The following is a 20,435-nucleotide window of genomic DNA, read 5'->3' on the forward strand; positions in this document are numbered from 1 at the left end:
GGGATCTTTGCTGAGAAGTGCGTTGTCGGGGCGGTTTCACCTGGCATGTATCGCATTGGGTTATTCTACCAGCTACTAGGGAGCGTGTCTGTGCCTGTTTTCCAAAGAGCTGTTACACTGGATGTTGGGATCAGGTTCCATATTATGTAGGTCCAGCCCAATATTGCGACGGCCAGCCCGTTGTTGCGGGAGCCTGTTCAAGCATTGGGAACCCAGCTCAACATTGGGAAGGCATGACCGCCAAAGAGATAGCGATTTCTACCTCTGCACATAGGGAGTGCACCACATATGATTATGTCCAACAAGGACAGTTTCAGGAGTTTAGCTATCTTTTGCCTTTGTAATTTGTAGACAGTTCTGGTCGATTGCATACAAACAGGAGACATTTGCTTACCCGCGCGGTTGCGTAAGCCAGTGACCTAAGGGAAGAGGGATTTCCATCATTCCGAGGTATAAATCTATCAATGCGTGGAACCAATACACCAGTATCAGTAAACTAATACCCAGGTGAGTGAACCCATTGGATCGCCAGAATAAGGTCGGAAGTGTTAAGGGACTTTGGACTGGTTATATGTAGCGAGGGCCAGGGGCACACTCACGAAGTAAGTTAGGGAGTTGGGCTTGAAAAACGCTAAATCTCCTCCCTAAATCCGCCAAACAATATTTTGGTACTGTACGCAAAAACGACACCAATTTGGCCCTCTTGCTGCTCAAAGTTGGAAGCTGAAGTTCCCTTCCCACCAATAACTGAAACTAAATAGAGAACTACACCCCTGATGGACACAGCTCCAAAGGTGTAGTGCTGTGAGTGGGCCTGCCCTTGCATTAATCAAATAGGTGGCTATCTTATTGCTGTCCATACCTATTTTACCAAACTTGGCCATAAATAATGGTATGTTAGCATGTGTGCACACATGGATACTGCAGGAATAAGCAAACCATGGTGGGAATAACTGGTGCATGCTCCTAACCCTGACACCACCAGGGGTTGTTGCCAATCACAATAAGTATTTGGTAAATTTTCCAATCCAACAGGAGGCTCATAACTATAGCATGGGTGTTCTGATGTGTCATCAAAGTTCTTATAACTTGAGTAGTGCATGCATATATATGTTTCCAAAATCAGTAGATGTTAGTGAAATGGATGTTTTGCTTTGGATAGCCTGTAACATTAACAGCTATACCTGACTTTGATAGAGCATGATGTTTCCATGGATGAATGGATGCAAGTATGATTGTTTTCCCTTACAAGCCAGGAGTGGATGTTCATTGAAACAATAGATGATTGGAATGCAGTTTTTAGTCTCATCTCAAGCAAACAAAAAACCTCCCACTGCTCCTGTCCACAGTGGTGTATGACTTCATGCTACCACCTTTGGGCCTCAGATGTCACCATCAAAGTATGATCTCTTTTTCAAGCAGAGGCTCTCTTGGGGCAAATGCCCTGTGTATGCAAAGCTGTATTCTTTGGTGGTGCACAAAAAGGTTAATTTTCAAGCTGACTCTGGTAGTATAAATAGAAACATTGATTTTCAGGAATTGTGACATCAGTGCAGCTACTAGAAGATTACTCATAATACCTTCAGCAAGCAATAAAGCTATATCATTTAGCTGCAAGTGTGTGGTTGTATATGTCAGAAAGCTAGGTCTCCAATTTCTTAAAAGCAGTTAGAAATGTGAGAATTCAGATTGTGATGCAATGCATTACTGTAAGGGAAATTTCCAGGATGATCCAGTTAATGCCTTGGAGTAGTTGGGTGGGGTGTGAGGGTGGGGCAGGGCATGGGGGAGACAACTGGTGCTGCAGGGCATGGCCAGTTGTTTTACAGAGTTTTGCAAGAAAGTGTTGAGTGTTTATTTGTGCTTTATTAATTAACCCAGATTTGTTGTTTGCACTGTAATTTCCCACTTTAGCACTTCAATGCTCACAATGTTGTTTTTAGCATTGAAATAAGTTTGTGCTCTTAGATAGTTTTCTGCTCTATTACCAGGATTTGTGTGAGAATTTCAGCAAGCTGGACTGGTCAGCTATATTATGTACTTCAGAAGTTTGGAATGGCCATGTAAATGGAACTGAAACTTGCATAAAAAAACTGAATGAGCCAAGAGCTAATTAAATATATTGTTAATGGGCTTGATTGCTGTGGTCTGTGAATACATATCTTTATTACATCCAGCAACAATCACTTTTCATTTCTGTTTATGCTGTGCTGCTCAATGACAGCAATGCAAACTTATTCTTGGGCTCAGCACACTGAATTTTCAAATTGTTTGTCAACATGTGCTGACAACACCACCACTTTGCAGCCATATGGGGAATGTGATGTGAAATCACTTCCAGAAAACCTCTGTTGAAACTTTCACCATTGACTATGTAAATATTATCACAGTCACATGGACAGCATTAATGCTAAATTATGTACAGGAACTACAGCCCTAAACATCACAACAGCCTCCTGGTTGCAGGGGAAGGGCATGGAGCAGCCTGACTTTCACCTCATCAGTGACTACTGATAGGCTATTGATGATACTACAGTAAACTGGCCAAAATGACCTACAGGACTGTAACTCACCCTTACTGACTGGCATCTCACTCCTGCACCTGGCACAGGACCGTGGCTCGCCCTGACTGGTGTCTCGCCCCTGCAGCTGGCACAGGACTGTGGCTCGCCCTGACTGGCATCTCGCTCCTGCACCTGGCGCAGGACCGTGGCTCGCCCTGACTGGCATCTCGCTCCTGCACCTGGCGCAGGACCGTGGCTCGCCCTGACTGGCGTCTCGCTCCTGCACCTGACGCAGGACCGTGGCTCGCCCTTACTGGCATCTCGCTCCTGCACCTGGCGCAGGACCGTGGCTCGCCCTGACTGGCATCTCGCTCCTGCACCTGGTGCAGGACCGTGGCTCGCCCTGACTGGCGTCTCGCTCCTGCACCTGACGCAGGACCGTGGCTCGCCCTGACTGGCATCTCGCTCCTGCACCTGGCGCAGGAGCGTGGCTCGCCCTGACTGGCGTCTCGCTCCTGCACCTGACGCAGGACTGTAGCTCGCCCTGACCGGCATCTCACTCCTGCACCTGGCGCAGGACCGTGGCTCGCCCTGACTGGCGTCTCGCTCCTGCACCTGGCGCAGGACCGTGGCTCGCCCTGACTGGCATCTCGCTCCTGCACTAGGCGCCGCTACCATGACTGTCGTCAGTCCGGCGGACGGCGAGGGCTCTGCACCGGGGAACGCCGCGGCCGTCCGGCCAGCCGCCGAGGCTGAGCATGAGCCGGAGCCGAGAGGCGACCTCGGTCCACCGAGTGACGTCACGCCACCGGCCGCCGACGCCGCGGGCGTACGGGCCGCTGACCCGGCCGCCGGCGACAGCGAGGCGGACGACTCTGGCGCTGCAGGGACGGACTCGGAGGCGGCCGGCACCGACGAGCGGCCGGGTCCGCCCACAGTCGGCGACAATGACAGCGACTCTGAGGGGCAGGGGGAGGAGGAGGAGGAAGACGAGGAAGAGGTGTGGAGGCAACAGAAGCGGGACCAGCTGCTGACCCAGCTGCGGACCGAGCCACTGGATATGGCGGCGGTGCGCGAGCTGGCCCTGTCGCCCGGTGGTCTGCTGGAGGACGCGCTGCGCCGGCGCGTCTGGCCGCTGCTGCTGCGGCCCGACCGCCGGCTGCCGGAGGCGCCGCCGCTCAGCGACGCCGAGCTGCGCGATCACCCGTACCACCACCAGGTGCTACTCGACGTGGAGCGCACGCTCAAGCGCTTCCCGCCGGGCATCGACGACCAGGTGCGCTTCAGCATGCAGGAGGGCCTCGTGAGAGTGATTGTCCGCTCGCTGGCCGCCCACCCGGAGCTGCACTACTACCAGGGCTACCACGACGTGGCCATCACCGTACTGCTGGTGTGTGGCGAGCAGCTGGCGCTGCCTGTCCTCTGTCACCTTGCCGCCCACCAGCTGCGGGTGTTCATGGCGCCCACCATGGAGGAGACGCGCGACCTGCTTACCTACGTGCTGCCGTTGCTCGAGGCGGAGGACCCGCCGGTCTGCGAGTTCCTGCTGCGCTCGGAGGCCATGGCCACGTTCGCGCTGTCGTGGCTCATCACGTGGTTCAGCCACGTGCTTCCTGACTTCGCGCTCATCACGCGCCTGTTCGACTACGTGCTGGCGACGAGCTGGCTGTCGCCGGTGTACCTGGCGGCGGCCGTGGTGCTGCACCGCCGCGACGAGCTACTGGCCGGCGAATGCGATCTGGCGGCCGTGCACAGCCTGCTGGCCGACATCCCGGCGCACCTGCCCTGGGAGCGGCTATTGGCGCGCGCCTCGCGCCTGCTGGCCGAGCTTCCGCCCGAGCGGCTGCAGCCGCGCGTGGACGCGCTCAACCGGGCGCGCCGCCACGCCGAGCAGGAGGAGCGCGAGCGACTGCAGCAGCGGCGGCTGGCGCTGGAGCGACGCCGCCGGCTGCGCGCGATCGTGCCCTCCCGACACTGGACCGTGGTCGGCGTCGGCGTCGGCATCGGCGTCGTGCTGCTGGCCGGCGCAGTTCACGTCTGGCGCGGCCGGAACGACTTCGGCATTGCCCACTGACCGCCGGCTCGCGACACGCACTCGCGGGCCCGACCGGCCACGCAATGCGGGATACTCGTTTGTAGTGATATGGGACTTGCGATATTTGCTCTATGTTTTCTGATGCCTTGCGTATGCGGTTTGAGGTACTGGATGCTTGTATTGGACAGGGTTTAGAGATTAAGTAGCTTGAATGTGGTACCGTTTGTTAGGTGCATTTGTTTATGATATGCTGTGGATTCATGTGAGCCCCGTGTCTGGATCGCACCGTGTATTCTTTGCTCGTAATTGCGGAGGACCGCCATCTGGACTGGGTGAACATCAGTTGTGGCAGTGAACGTGGAATTAGAAACGTGGCGGTGGGAAAGTGCTGTCCTAGCAAATGGCGTGCCACATATCTTCTAATTATTGGCTGCGATCTGCCGCTGACGTGGTCATATTTCCGAACAACTTTAAACTTCCTCTAGTGTTTGACGGTTGGAGATCACGCGCCCAGTTTCACTGGTCGCGTTATGTTTATTCTGTGAGAAGCCCAGGTGTTGCGTTGCGCATTATCCATCGGTCGTTAAATGGAAGCATGCGATCGGCCATGTGACGTCAGTTTGCACTGTGAATTTCATGACACTACTGTCAAATTAATGAATTATGCACTTTTATTTAGCGCTGGAGACATGGCCCCTTTTTTCGAACATATTCAGTAAACTTAGTAACCCTCTTTTCTGTGAAGTTGTTATGTTTTGTTCACTTCTTGAACGGAGTGGCAAGGGTGGGCGCCATGTTCTAGTCAAGAGTGCGTTTTGGAGAACGTTTGTGACAAATTACCATGTCCATGACTTATTCTGACGCGGTCGGCGCTGCACTGAGACATCGCCATGTTCGGGAACAAAGGGTACAAGTTTTCTATGCCTGTATCTCGATGCGTTACTACTGTTACTACTGTTGGAAATACATCTATTGGATAAATCTCGTTCGGTTCTCGACGCTTTTTTGGTTGGATTTTTGGGCATGAGCACGATTCAGCCGTTGAATGAAACGTAATTGAATGGCTGTTGCTGTGATCGCTGGTTCAGCGCCGGTAGGCGGTCTACAGACGACCATTTGCAGGCCGTCCTCGTGGAATGGCTGCCAAGTCTGCTATCATGTATCAACGAGTTTTCAAATCACACCATGTGTTCGCAACGTGAAGCAGCAGAATTTTGACCGGATGCCTTCCGCCATAAGAATGATCATCAGTATCATATATTTATTACGAATCGTTTGATATACATGGCACAGATGTGACATCCCTTACTTGAAGCCAGTGGAAACACCGACGATGCACTGTTGTTTAACGTTGAAATCAGGATTTGAGAGATTAGAAGCCGCGCCGGGTGCGATGTTTCCGTCGCGATGTGGCTACGGCAGTGTCCTAGAATTACCGACTGTTTGATGTGAGGCGACACCCTAGCAGCACTAATTTTTCACTGCATATCCCAAATGTTATGCGAATTTTTCACTCCTGCCTGATATTGACCGCGCATTCTTAACCCATATTTTAACCTTTCAGAAGTTTTAAGGTGTCATCCAAGTCCGAGCTCACTTTAATACCCCAAGCATAAACAAGGCTGCACAGAACCTGGACACCTATGGCTACATCCTGCCTCACCTACATCTGAACCATGTCTTTGTATGAACAGAGCAACGACGCGAGGTATCTTCAATTCCGAGAGTCCCTGCATCTTTAGCCGCCTGCATGCATCAATTTTGGTTTGGTTACAGAACGCATCACAACCTATAGTTGTGTGCCGCCATATACAAGGTTTCCACGCATCCCCAGTTTCGTGGGTCACACCACGTGAACTCTACACTAGCAAAGTAAAGCCTGGTACAAAAACCAGCAAAGCCTGGTAGATAATTTTCTCCACGTATTTCTTTTTCCTCGAAGAAACTTAACCTCTAAATTGCATAAATACCGAACCGTAGGAGGGAAAATTCCAGAAATGCTTTAAAAGTGAAATGTAAAAGCTGAATGCTACCATCTAAGTGCTCATTTTCACAGATTTCTATTCAGATGAGTTGTTACAAAATTTGGCCAAAATTCTTTATGTCCTTATATTTATTTTGTTACTTTTGTTTTTCTTGGTCTCATACAGATGCGATGCAACTTCATTTTTCCTTCCTTTTCGAGAATCTTGAAAGATGCCATCTATGGCCTAAGATGTTGATCAATTTATTGTCAATTATTGTTGTTTTGATGTTGAATTTCTTTGGTCTGTTTCGTGTTAAAAATTATGTGGAACGGAAGCGACAAAGTACAGCATCAAAACATTGGTGTCACATACCTTTTGGTGCTCATTACAATATTATAAAAGTACTTCCCTCTAATGTATTCTGTTTCAGTGCCATGACCTAAGAAGTGTAAAACAAAAGTACGTTTTGTCATATCTGTGATATTTTGTCCATGCTAACTTGAAATGGATGTTCTTGTTTGCTGGAGTATCTTTCACTGACTCATAAGCTCCACCTTTTGTGGATGGAATTTTTCACTCCTGTGCGGTCTCTTTGCAATGGAATTGTTCGCTTCCACCCTAGCTTAAAAGCAATGCTAGCTCACTGGGCGACGGAGCCAGCGGCGAGGCGGGGCGAAGGCAGAAGGATCTAGCGATGTCATCATCATCCTGTACGGAGCTGCACGGCATCTCACCTCTGGGGAAATCCCATGAATATCCTAGATTCTGGCACAGATTCTTGATTTCCTACTGTATCTTCGTGATTTGTTTCACCTTTTTAGTGGAACATTAGTCAATCCAGTGGATGATACTTTTTCTGGACACATCCTTCATGCATTTGGTGACAAGGAGGCATTGCGGTTAACGACCTAGTTCAATCGATGGTGAAAATGTCTAAACTGGTGGCAGTTATGCAATTGGAGGGTAGGGTTGATAACTGATTGAAAGGGAGCCATGAATAATGTCATAATAACTGCTGCAAAACGCAAAGGCACATAATATCTCAAAAATTGACCATGCACAGTTGCAGAACTCCTCCCAGGCGTATACAAGCGGTTGCACGTTTGCTCCGCTGCGCTCAATAAGAAAACGTAGAATTTTTAATTGTCTACCTTTCAGTTTAATTGATGGTTCTAGCTGCTTTAGATGCCGAGATGCGGCACAAAACAAAGGAATAAGGAAAGCGGTCGGAAACCTGTCTCGTGCACGCGTGACACATAGCACATGTAGCATGGCAACTTATATCAAGCGATTGCCCTTTCGATTCCCCATCAATGCATGCTAGCTACTTCCGAATGTGTCCGTGCACTGGGTGTCGAGATGTGGCACAAGGCGTGTAAACCCGTGGAAGAGAGAAAAAGCCATCTTCTTGGCTCGTGTTTGCCCAACACGCGTAACTCGCTACCCCGCACTCGGGACGCCAGGAGATTTCCCGTTCAATGGCCTATCGCAGCATGCCAGGCTCGTGTTACTACGTGTCATAAGAGCGGAAATCTCGTGTACAACGTAAAAACCGACGAAGTCGACAAAATACATCTTCACAGCTAATGCGCACGTGTCACATGTCACGTGGAGCATGACATTGTACACGTCTGAGGGATTGGCCGTTAAATCGCCCATCGAAGCACGCCAGTCACAAAGTACTTTATTCCGTGGTTCCGTCAAAAGAGCAAACACGGGATAATCCATAGTCAAACACGTGGGAGCCATGACATGCGGCATGTCTCACCACTCATTATCATCTCGCTCCTTCCATTCATCAGCGAAGCGCGCCAATCCCGCGTGTGTTCGTGCCACGGGTGTCGAGATGTGGCACAACACGCGCAAACCCGTGGAAGAGAGCAAAATCCATCTTAAGCGCGTGCCGCGTGGTATGTGCGACCATACCATTTAGCATGGCACATCTTAATGTGCCATCCCCGGTTTGCTCCGACCCGCCGTTGTCGAGATATCGGTGCGAGATGGCGTCATCGGTCAGAGGAAGTTAATTGCGGCAGCCAGTCACGTGATCACACGGCCGTTTAACCTTGAAGCAACGGCCGGAGTCGGCCGAGACACCGGACAACGCCGCTCCGTCGCGGCGTGGAAAGACGCTGTGCAAACCCACTCATCTAGGCTCATTCCGTAGCAAAGCATCGTGAAAATATGATAAAAAAGATTGGTATTGAGAGAAAACAAATCGCCCAACATGCTGGTGTAGTTTTCAACGCTACATCATGAATGATTGTAACGGCGGAGGCTTGTATTGGGCGCCGATTTTCAAAACTTGGCAATCCTGTAACTTGTATTTCAATTCGCAGCGCAACGGTTCGCTGCACGAGGTCGCGATGCGCACCGAAAATGCAGCCGCTTCAATTTTGAATGTTGGGGAGAGAAATTCACATCTGCACGCGCACTGGGTGTCAAGATGTAATCCGAGACGTAAAAACCCGTCAAAACGGTCAATTTAACCTTTTTAACACGTGCGCATATGAGGCGGTTTCCTTCGCTGGGCGTCGTGCGCGGCTGTCTGGCCGCCGCTGGATGTTGTGGACCGCCGGCTACCGCTGTCACGCCTTCCCACAAGAGCGAATTTGCAATGAGGAGCCCATTGGTCAGCATACGAGCCAGATGTTGTTAGCGCACGACTTGGCACGTTGTGGCTCCGGTACGCCCGACATCAACGCACGCTCATGTGAGCCACAGAGCTAAGATGAAGCGGGTGACCGGGGCATTGGCGGGATGGTGGTTCCGGTCAGGCACCATGAACGGCTATCTCCCTGCCCATGGCTGTGCGCTCTTAACCACGGTACCCCACCTCCACCCTTTAGCTTGCGACACTATTTGAATGGGGCAAAAACAGAACCGCATGCATACTTATACGCCCAACTGGCAAGGGTCCCACGCACTGGCGAATTATACTGGCAAGAGCCCGCTGCGTAATGGCCCTGGGAGTCCCCCCCCCCCCCCAGCCTTAACTAATCCACGCAGACTCCATGCACTCGGCGCCCCACCACACTCACTCCAAGCATTCACATACGCTGGCGCCCACATCATCCCATTCATCCTTGGCTTACACACGGGTGGGACCCCCCCCCCCCCCCACACACACCTATTTCCTGGGCCTTGGCATTATAATCGGCTCGTCGGCGTGCGTCCTTGTTAAGTAAGTCAAATTCATTTATCACATTTCGATCCTGTCATAAAGGCACGTTTAAGCCCTGTTTAAAGTGTATCACGTTAATTTGCCAGCTTGGCACCGACGCAACTGCTGGGGCGACGCCGGGTGTCCGAAGCTGAACGGCGACTCCTTCCCTCGCCAGACCTCCAGGGTGACGGATCTCTGTTTGGACGACGCTCCCCGCGTTCCGTCCACGATGGGCGGCCCACTATTCGCACGGCCACACCCACCGCTCGCAGCTTCCCGCTGCCGCGCATGCGCCTTAGGCAGCGCCTCGTCCAGCGCGGAGGCGTCGCTTCCGGCACTTTTTCGCCCTCGCCTCCCGCCCACCGGAGCAGGCTTTGCAAGGCGCCGCCCCACGGCGCGTCCCTCAGAGGCCTGGGGGTAAACAACGCGTTCTATGGGACGGTGGAGCCCCTGGGCAGACGACGAGCGCCCGGCGCGACCTGCGTCCACGCCTCACGGTGTCCTCGGCCGGCGCGCTCTGGAGGCTCGGCCTGACCGGCCTGTCCGGCGACCTGATTCCTCGTCGCCTTCCCTATGAGCGTCGATGGCGGGATCCCTATCCGTCCCGAACATCCCGTCACCAATCGCTCATGAGGCCCGGCGTGCACCACGTCGGAAGAGAGCGGACTGACTCCTGGCCTCTCCCAAGGCGGAGTTACCACGGATAGACTCCGCTACCGCCATGCACAATCAAGCATCCCGGGCGGTCCCCACGGGTCCTGGGCAACGTCATGACCAATGCCTCTTTGTGCCGTCACGCCTGGGGTCAAGTGGGAAACAACAAAACGAGTCAACCGTCTCCCAAAAAAGAGCGAAACTGTGTCTTGAACCGCGCTACACACAAACGTCTATCTGCGTAAAAGCAGGACTACGGTCGTCTGGCTCCTCGTTCTCGTCACAGCCACGCCGGGCTACTCGCCTGCCGGCGGGCCGCGAGCGGTGGACTGCTCCGTCCATCCACCGCAAGATGCCGCCATCTGCCGGCGGGTCGCGGGTGCCCGCGCCGCCATCGCGCACCGTCGGGTGCTGCCCTCTGCCGCGATTGCCCACGTCGGCTGACAGATGGTGTCTGTGTCTCCTTCCGAACGCTGTCCCGGACGACGCCCGCGAGTAACCTTCCCCGGTCGTGCAGAACTGCAGGCGATCCCTCGAGATGTCGCGGGCTCCGCGCACCTCGCCGCTATGCCTCAGCACCCCGGCAGGCGGTCTCCCTTCGACATCTTGCTAACATCCCGGGATTATGTCCGGTTCGGAAAATTCGACGCCGTTCTCCCCTACACCGAGCCTCCGGCATCCGTATTGGATCCCTCTCGGACGAGATGGGCCCTCGCCAACCAAACATGAACCTCGCGCATCGCTCGGTCGGAGAGCGATCCAGACCTAGCGAAACGGAGAGGAAGGTAGAGGACGGGCAATATACGCGCTCACTGAGAGAGTCCGTGCAGCGCATGCACTGAGCAGAGCTAGGCCTCACTAACCTGTTAAACAGCGGGGTGAGCGGCAAAAGGGAAAAGAACACGATAAAAGGGGAGGACAACAACAAAAGAAACAAAACAAAGCAGAACACACAAAAAAGAGCAATCAAACGTCCCCACGCGCGGATAGCTCACTGAGCCAGCTGACCTATCGGGATGGACAAGTGATCAGGCGAAGGCAAGGGACAGCATGCACAACACGAAGTGTGAGCAGGCGCACCGGGCGGAGCTTGGTAAGAGCTCGGCGTCCCGCGACGGATCGAGGGGAGATATGAAATGCAAGCGACCAATTGAACGGGGAGTGAGCCTAGGCACGCGCGGACGTCCGGTGAGACCATCCCATCCGTTGACCCGGCAAGGCGATCAAAATGGATGGCAAAAGGGGAGCGCGATTGTGAGCGGATCGCGCATGCGCGCTGGCCGTGCTCCGGCAGGAATTCGGCGTCTAAAAAAAAAACAACCACAAAAAACGCACCCACACCAGCGACAACGGGTGCGGAGGGCCAAACACCCCGTTGGCCGGGGAAAATGAACCTTGGTCTGTGCGGAAGTCCCACGAGACTATGCAGTCCATCAGTCTAGGCAAAGCGATCAACAACGAATGGTGGGAAGGCGGCGTGGTCATGAGAGAAGCCGAGCATGCGCGCTGGATCGAACCCGTGAGGGTCCGGCCACCTCGAACTATTAAAGAAAAAACAACAGCGAAGGGAGCAATATAAGGCGAACCGTCCACCTGACCTACATTCCACCATCATTGCCGCCGGAGACCTCCGGTGACATGTCAGCGCGGCCCGCACGCCGCGCCTGACCGCGACGACGACCAGGCGAGGGCCCAGACAAGCCGCAGCGCCCCCACATGGCCTCCTCCACCGGCAAACTCCAGACAGCCACGGGGCGGGTCAACGAGCGGGCCTCTGCGTCCAAGCATGCATCCAGGGCTCCGCACACAGCACCGCCCAACGCCGGACCGAGTGCCCTCTCGCCGCCCGGACCAACCTCATCCAGCCTCGCTCCTTCACTAAACCATTGCAATGCAAACCGTCATCTGTATTTACACACAAAGAAAACGAGGAAATCACTCACATACAGCGACACACCAGTCCATCGCTTTAGCGAGGGCCCAGCGTCCGAGCCGCGTGGCACCTTACTACATCTCACACCCGAGCCCCTCCCCCTTTCACCAGCTCCACGGGAGGGATCCGATAACCGTGGCCTGCGCCGCCCGGTGGGGAGGCGGTGAAAGGGCACGCTCGAAGCGCCAGCCGTCTATGGCCCGGTGGGATGGGGAACAACAGTCTGGGCACTCACATCATGTGCGCTGTCGCCGGTGACTGTCGTACGCCGTGCCGAATGTCACAGCCGGGCGCTGTGAGCTGGGGCCTCGGAGGGTCGACCTCGAGATGCAGCTGTAGGCGTCGGGCGTACTCACTGGCACTGCACTCTGTGTCCTCCGGAGCCTCTCGCATGTTGTTTTATCGATTTTAGACCCCTCTCAACTGGGTCGGCCCGCCTTCATCTTCTCGCGTGATTCAATGGGTTTGCCGCCTCTCCCCCTCCGTCCAATGTGTCACCGAGCCGGCATGCACCGCTCCCAGAGCCCGGCCCTCGACGTGCCCCTGGGCCAGATCTCGGGCGTGACGTCGCTGGCGACGCCGCAAGGCCCGCCCGCTCTCGCCTCGAGCGGGCCCTGCGCGTCACGTCTCTGGCCCAGTTCCCACGTTGCGTGGCTCTTCGATGGCATCTGGGGCGACGGCGGCACCGGCGCGGCGGGGGTTGCTGGGGCGAAACAGCAAACATCCTCACAACATGTTATTTGCGCGTTCCTGTGCACATGATGTTTCGCCGATCGCCCGCTCTCGCCTCCATTTCTCTTGGCGCGATGGATGATTTTGGCAGGTGGGGCCACCGTCATGGCTGTTCTGGGGGAAGCACCTGGCCTTGTTTTGACGACGTGAGCTGATCGGTCGGATCGTCGAGCCGAGCCGCATTTACCCCTCGGCCTGATGGATGTGTTTGTTTATGGGGTGGGAGGGGGAGCCCTCGACCATGGCCGGCTTGTTCGCTTTCCCACGCTCTGAGCGCGAAGCCCTTCTGGTCCCGGACGGGTGGCACGCAAAACGACGAGGCATGAAAATGCACGCCTTCATTAATGAACATCCCTTAATTTCACGTCCCTGTGAAAAGTTCGTGCCACTCGTTATTCTAGGTCCCCTTTCCCGCTCACCTCCATCGGGAAAGCCTCCCTATGCACACTGCAGACTCTCATGGGTCCGAACACCATACACCGCAGACAATCGCACACCGCCGCTATGTACATCGCGGGCAATCACACGCCACCACTATGTTCAACGCGGGCAATCGTCACCACGCGCGCGAGAGACGCATCGCGCCGGCGCACACGCTCCTCTGTCGAGTCCTCTCGCGTCGTTGTTCGAACTAGATCTGCAGACACCGCGCTACGTAGGCACCGCGCTACACTCGCCTCTTCGCCTCCTTCGCCTCCCGCGTCGTCCCTCGCGTTCGACTGACTCGGGACGACCTCGTCGACCGCCTCGCTTCCTTGCCCTTTCGTCCGGGTCTTTATTTGTTCCTCCTCCCTGCTCAGCTTGGCCCAGCTCCCGTTCTCAGATAGTCGTGACTCTGCTCCGCCGACACAACAAGATGTCCTAGTTGCTACATAAATTTCCTGAGGTTTTCTACTCCCCGTTCGTGGTGACTCCGCCTTTCCTCCAGTCTCGACACCTTGCTTAAGGTCTCATCGAATCTTGTTGTGTAGTCCTCCTGGACCGATCGCAGGGCGGTCGCTCTCTCACCTCTCGTCGATTGTTGTGTAGTCCTGCTGGACCGATCGCAGGGCGGTCGCTCTCTCACCTCTCGTCGATTGTTGTGTAGTCCTGCTGGACCGATCGCAGGGCGGTCGCTCTCTCACCTCGCGACTCCCGTCGGCATCTCTTGCGGCCGCAGAGGAAACAGGGTCACCAGGAGCAAGCCCATCACCCCCACGGACCCGAGCGTCATTGGCCCGTGCTCGGCGATGATGGCTCGCCAGCCTTCCTGGTCGCGGTCGCCGTTCACTAGTAACCTTCCTCTCTTCAGCTCATCGAAGATGTTCGCCAGAGTCCCGTTGAGGACGGCCTCGTCCGGTACTTCCGCGAGCTTATTCAACAGCATGGAGCTCGGTGGAGGACCGCTGGCGTCGGCTCGCGAAGTCAGGTGCTGCAGGCTCACGGTGGCGTTGTACACCTGCATGTCGTCAATTGATAGGTCCTCCATGACGCAGGTGCGCTGGGACCACGAAGTCATCGCCCGCCGCTGCACAGGCTGGCGGTAGTATGAATACTCCGGCCCCCTGCAGGTGGAAGCCAGACGATGGCGCACCAGATGCCTCCCCGCATTGGAGCGCAAAGGTTTCTATCTGGGGCAACGCATATGCCCAGCGATCTTGACCGACGTTTCAAAGAGAGGCCCGAAGCGGGATGATCCTCTGGGTGCATGATCTTCGAACGCCGTCCACGTCGCCTCGAAAGGAGTGGTACGTGCATGCTTCGCCGTTCGACTTGATGACTGGAATAGCCTCCTCGCCTAACGTAAGGGACGCCGTCCGCCTGCATTTGCTCATCTCTTCTCCGGTCGGCTCCACGTGTAAGCTCCGATCGGCTGAAAGAGCGAAGAGCTCTGCTTGGATTTCGGTCAGGACGGCTGCAGAGCGGCCCGCAATCCATGAAGGAAGGGGAAGGACCTGATAAAGGTAGAATAGTAGCTGCCCTCTCGGCCCGAACAGCAGACCAGCCGGCTGCAGCTCCAACATTTGAACTCAGTCGCCGGCGGCGGGCGCTGAGTAGGACGGCGCTGCGCACAGCGCAAGGCAGCCCAATGCGTACCAACCTGGAATAGAGTGGTGGCCTTAGTCGGGTTCCACCGCCATAGATAGACCGGGCGGCCTGCGGGCCACGTGCTCGAGCCGGGATATTCTCGGGGCGATGGGGGAATCGCTCGCAGCACGGCGGCCAGTGTGCGGTTGAAACGTTTGCACAGACCGTCAAACTGCGGGTGGTACGGCGTTGTGAAGAGCTGGGATACTTTGAGCTGTCGGCAGATCTCCTTGACCAGGTTCGATCTGACATTGCTGTCGTTGTCAGTGATGAGCCCTGCTGGGAGTCCATACTCCAGAAGCTTCTCCCGGCCGACCCCGGCGGTCGTTTCGGCCGTCTGGTTTGGGACGGCCACGGCCAAAACGTAGCGGGTTAGGTAGTCTGTGACCGCGATGACGTGCTTATTTCCCCTGCGCGTCCACGGGAGGGGACGGAGCACGTCTACTGCCACCGTGTGTCTTGCCGTGAGTGGCTCCGGCAGTGGTGGGCGTCCCGAGGGGGCGCGCGTCTTCGGGCCTCGGTCTTTTATCTGGCAAATTTCACAGCCCTCCACATACTTGTACACCCGGGAGTACATGTGGTGGAAAAATATATCTTTCTGAGGGTGGAGAGCATATTCTTTGTTTTGAAGTGCCCCGCGTAGGCGTCTCGTACGGCGGCCGGGATCAGCGACGCAGGCAGAACGGGCCTGGCTGCGTTCTCCACCGTCTCGTCAGCACGTGACGTCCTCCAGCACCCTATTGTCGGCGACACGGAACGCGTAGTCTTGGCCCCACGGAGGCATCGGGATTTGCCCGGCCATCGCGTCCATCGGCTGCTGACAGTCCTCGTCCGACGCCTGTTCTCGTTTCAGTTCTCGTTTCAGTTTTGTCATTCCGACTTCCAGCGACGATGCGGCCGGCAGCCTGCCATCCTCTCCGCCGACATCCTCTTCCGCGAGCCGTCCCCGGGTCCTTGTTGGATTCTTCGGCTTCTGGCTTCCCCTCGGCATGCTGACGTGAGGCTCACTCTTCGCCACGGCCGCTACCTGCCGTGCTTCGATCCCTCGTTGGTGCAGTCCAGCTAGGGTGCCGTCCCCACGGGAGCAGTCCCCGTCATCGAGTTTTTTTGGAGTTGCTAGCTCAGCAAATGATACCCGAGTTCCCGACGTTTTTCTTGGAGACCAACACGACCCCGGCGGCGTATTCAGAGATGGATGGCTCGATGATGCCCCTTCGTAGCATTTCGTGTACTTCACGTTCGATGGTCGCTCGCTCTGCCTGGGCTACCCGGTAAGCTGGTCCCCGGAAGGGCTCTGCTGAGGTCAGTTCTATGCGGTGTTGGATCAGCTGGCACTTCCCCAAACCGCCGTCCCACGAAAAACAGCTTTCATAGTCCTTTCAGAGCCATGTCAGGTCCTGTTTCTCCTCTGGGCTCAGCTCCCCGATTTTCACGTCACCGGCGTCCCATTGGCGACCTTGTTGACTTGCCGGCTGGTTGTCGTCCGCCCCAGCCGCAGTGTCTTCTCGCACGCTCACTCCAGACGCGTGCGCTGGTGACTGCGGGACCTTCACTCGGGATCCGGCGGCCGGTTCCATTGTCCCCGGCCCCAGGTTGAAGACCTCTACGGCCAGAGTTTGGTCATCTTGTCTCCCTTCCTCGGAAACCGATATCACAAGGCCTTCACCCTGCACCTCTGGAGAGCTTCCGCGGGACTCATGCAGGTCTGACCAGTTTGCCTCTTGTCTGTTTGCTTGCACCGTCACTCCGGTCCGGGCCGACACCGAGACTGCTTCACGAGCTCCAGGTAGGCTTCCTCCTCTCGCCTTACCCGTTCTGGCTCGTCCGGCCTCGGAGTCGGCTCTATCCCAGTGACACCGACTGCTGGCGCCCGCTCTCCCGTTATGACGCCGAGTGGCGCTTTGACGTGCCGCCGGTTGGACATGGTCCTGCTGGCGCCGTCGATGGTCAGCCCGTGTGCTGGGATGAAGTCGAAGTTGATGATCGGCTCATGGAGCAGTTCTCTGCAGACGTACACCCAGTGAAGGATAGGCTTTCCGCACACCGTGAACTTGACACGCTTCAAGCGCTGGACGTCGATTGCGTGGCCGGAGGCGGACTTCAAGACTATTAGCGGTGCGCGTTGGTCGCCTCCCGTCCAACCGTCTTCGAGGGCGGAGCTCCGGACCAGTGTAGCTACTGCTCCGGTATCGATGGGGGCGGTACAAGTACGGTCTTCGATGCGCATACGGAATGTGCGCACGGCTGGAGGCGGTGTCAGTGGCGCGCTCTGCTCTTGCCCCGCCTCTTGACTTTTATGCCGAGTCGGCGGCGCTTCCCGTCCCCGTTCAGGTGATATCCCCGTCCGCTCGCATCTCTTCCGTGTCTCTTCATTTCCCAGCTTCGTTCGGTTCGCCCTCGGCCGATCCTGCCTGACGGAGAAGGTCTCGTCGCTCTGCAGGACCGGCGACCCGTCGCGACGCCAAAAGTTCTGGTCAGCCCGATCTTGATATTCTTTTGCCACACGTGAGAGTCTTTCATTGCCGCTCGTCGGCTGGTCCCCTAATGCAGCCGACTCCTCCCGTTTCCCTTCCGCAGGAACTTCTCGGGGCAGCGGCGGGCGTAGTGTCCAGGCCGATGGCCGAAGAAGTAGTTTCCCTCCCTGAAATCTTGTACTTCCTCTTCGTTCCACCTGCCCTGGCTTGGTCGCCACTCTTCGTCCCTGCCGTGCTCCAGGTGCGAGCGCCAATGCACGGACTTTGTCCGCCTGCCCCTTCCGGCGTGGCCGCCATGGTACGCTCCCTCATACCGGTACGCCTCTCGTCGCCCGCGGGGCAACGGCAGCTGCTTCTGGTACGGATGAGAGTCGCCTTCGCGCCGTGATGGCCGCTGCAGCTCGGTGTTACTTTTAGGACCCCGATGTTGCTCGTCCTCTTCCTTGTCGCGTTGGCTGCTCCTTCCTTCCACCGGTAATGTCTCCATCCTCTTTCTTCTTTCGTCTCGGATTTCCATAGCGGAGACGAGGGCCTCAATAAGGTTTACGGCTGCCGGTCCACCCCTATACGTACTGAGAACCTCTTCTTCTCTGTGCGTCGCTTCCAACGCCTCCTCTTCTGCCGCGACTGCCATTGCTTCATCATACGTAGCGCATCGCTTATGCCAAACCATCCGACGGAGGGTGGGGCAGTCCTCGCACGAAGTTGATGCGCCTGATGTAGTCCAGCGGTGGGTTCCGTTGTCTTGCGGTCTGTGCCAGGCTGTCGCCGTGTCCTTCCTGGTCGTTGCTCCCATTGCCGCTGAGCGGTCCGCATCCCAACCCCATGCGCCTGTCTTCAGGGCTCAGGGAAGACAGCGATAGCTTCCTCACTACTTGGGCCCATTCGTGCACGGTTTTCCCTTCTTGCTGACCGGTGTGGAGTAAGAACTGGTTTCACTGTTCCCGTCCGGCCGTCTAATACCTTTCTTTCAGGGCGCGTTTGAGCGATGGCCAGGTCTTCGCTTTCTCGTCCTCTTGCAGATGAACGACGAATTCGATCGCATCTCCCTTGAGCCGGATTAAAGTCACCTTCAGCATCGTATCTTCTCCCCAGCTCGCGAAGTCGCTAGCCCGCTCCAGCTCTTTGCTCCATTCCGTGATGTTCCGCGTCCCGTCACATTCGTCCACTGCGTGTAAGACGAATTTTTCCATATCGTGTGCGCTGTCGCCGGTGATCGCCGTACGCCGTGCCGAATGTCACAGCAGGGCGCTGTGAACTGGGGCCTCGGAGGGTCGACCTCAAGATGCGGCTGTAGACGTCGGGCGCATTCACTGGCACTGTGCTCGGTGTCCTCCGGAGCCCCTCGCATGCTATTTTGTCGACTTTCGACAGCTTCTCAACTGGGTCGGCCCGCCTTCGTCTTCTCGCGTGATCCAATGGGTTTGCCACCTCGCCCCCTCCATCCAATGTGTCGACGGGCCGGCATGCACCGCTCCCAGAGTCCGGCCCTCGACGTGCCCCTAGGCCAGATCTTGGGTGTCGCGTCGCTGGCGAAGACGCAAGGCCCGCCCGCTCTCGCCTCGGGCGGGCCCTGCGCGTCACTCTCTGGCCCAGTTCCCACGCGGCGTAGCTCTTTTGATGGCATCTGGGGCGACGGCGGCACCGGCGCGGCGGAAGTTGCTGAGGCGAAACAGCAAACATCCTCACAGCATGTTATTTGCGCGTTCCTGTGCGCATGTTGTTTCGCCGATCGCCCGCTCTCGCCTCCATTTCTCTTGGCGCGATGGATGATCTTGGCAGGTGGGGCCGCCGTCATGGCTGTTCTGGGGGAAGCACCTGCCGTTGTTTTGACGACGTGAGGTGGTTGGTCAGGTCGTCGAGCCGAGCCGCATTCACCCCTCGGCCTGATGGACGTGTTTGTTCGTGGGGGAGGGGGGGGGAGCCCTCGGCCCTGGCCGGCTGGTTCGCTTTCCCACGCCCTGCGCGCGAAGCCCCTTTGGTCCCGGACGGGTGGCGCGCAAAACGACGAGGCATGAAAATGTACGCCTACATTAATGAACCTTCCTTAATTTCACGTTCCTGTAAAAAGTACGTGGCCACCCCTTATTCTAGGTCCCTTTTCCTGCTCACCACTAGGTGACCGAAAATTTGGGCACGATCGCGCAACATGCCGGAGAAGCATCCTCAAAGACCCTAGAGAGGTTATATCTCACCAGGGCGAGGATTAAGGCACGTAGGAGAAAACACTTGACTTGTAAGAGACTCAAGATGGACCCCACTGCCTCAACACGCTCTATTGATCGACAGGAGGCCCGAACTGATCTGTCCTTGGTCCCGTTACAAACACAGGAACCTCCGCCAGCCCAAGAGACGGTACCGATTAGACAGACCAGAGCACCCAATATGCCAGGCGATGATTTAATTATGTATACCTAAAAGTTTCGCAAACCCAACCTATTTTGTTCGATGCGCGTTAACTTAAGTTCGCATTCATTCGAAACGCACCCGCCGAGTGACGCATTGTCTCCATTTGTGAGCTGATGCGTCACCACACCCTGTTAACAGTCAGCGGCAAGCGTTTCAAAGCAGGCATCAGTCACCCCTATCCGCCAGACCTATGAGTTCCTAACAGCTTCCCAGCTTGTGCGCCGCACCGCAGCTAGCCTGCTCTCCTCGCTCCCGACCTTAGCCGCTGATAGGGCTACTGTTGTCACTGATACGCCGTCCAACCGCCGCGCTTGGACTGATTTATGGCCACCAGTACGCCGTCAGTCATTTTTAAATATTTCTCAGATAACTCGGACCATATGGTTACCGATTTTGATGGGCCGGGTCTCCATCAAAAACCTGGGGTCCGAACAAGCCTCTACAAGTGATCAGACAACTTCAGTGGGGTTCTTGCGAGGGTCCAAGAGTGGAAC

General features: G+C 56.0%; 1 protein-coding gene across 1 annotated transcript; it reads left to right on the plus strand.

Moving 5' to 3' along the window:
• The first annotated feature begins 412 nt into the window (after nucleotides 1–412).
• On the plus strand, nucleotides 413–16,767 carry LOC119089401 (TBC1 domain family member 20). The gene is made up of 3 exons (XM_037212068.1): nucleotides 413–507; nucleotides 3,170–4,377; nucleotides 16,651–16,767. The coding sequence occupies exons 2-3, from the start codon at nucleotides 3,181–3,183 to the stop codon at nucleotides 16,765–16,767; spliced, it is 1,314 nt and encodes a 437-aa protein (XP_037067963.1). The 5' UTR covers nucleotides 413–507; nucleotides 3,170–3,180.
• Nucleotides 16,768–20,435: the final 3,668 nt, after the last annotated feature.

This window comes from Pollicipes pollicipes, unplaced genomic scaffold (assembly GCF_011947565.3).
Source record: "Pollicipes pollicipes isolate AB1234 unplaced genomic scaffold, Ppol_2.1 Scaffold_3087;HRSCAF=3621_pilon_pilon_pilon, whole genome shotgun sequence".
Lineage (NCBI taxonomy): Eukaryota > Metazoa > Arthropoda > Thecostraca > Pollicipedomorpha > Pollicipedidae > Pollicipes > Pollicipes pollicipes.

Bases quoted from the DNA above. Each gene is read 5' to 3' on its own strand.
- LOC119089401 (XM_037212068.1), top strand. From the start codon at position 3,181: ATGACTGTCGTCAGTCCGGCGGACGGCGAGGGCTCTGCACCGGGGAAC. The intron at 4,378-16,650 runs GCGCGCCGCCAC...CCCCGGCCCCAG, and splicing joins GCGTGGACGCGCTCAACCGG to GTTGAAGACCTCTACGGCCA.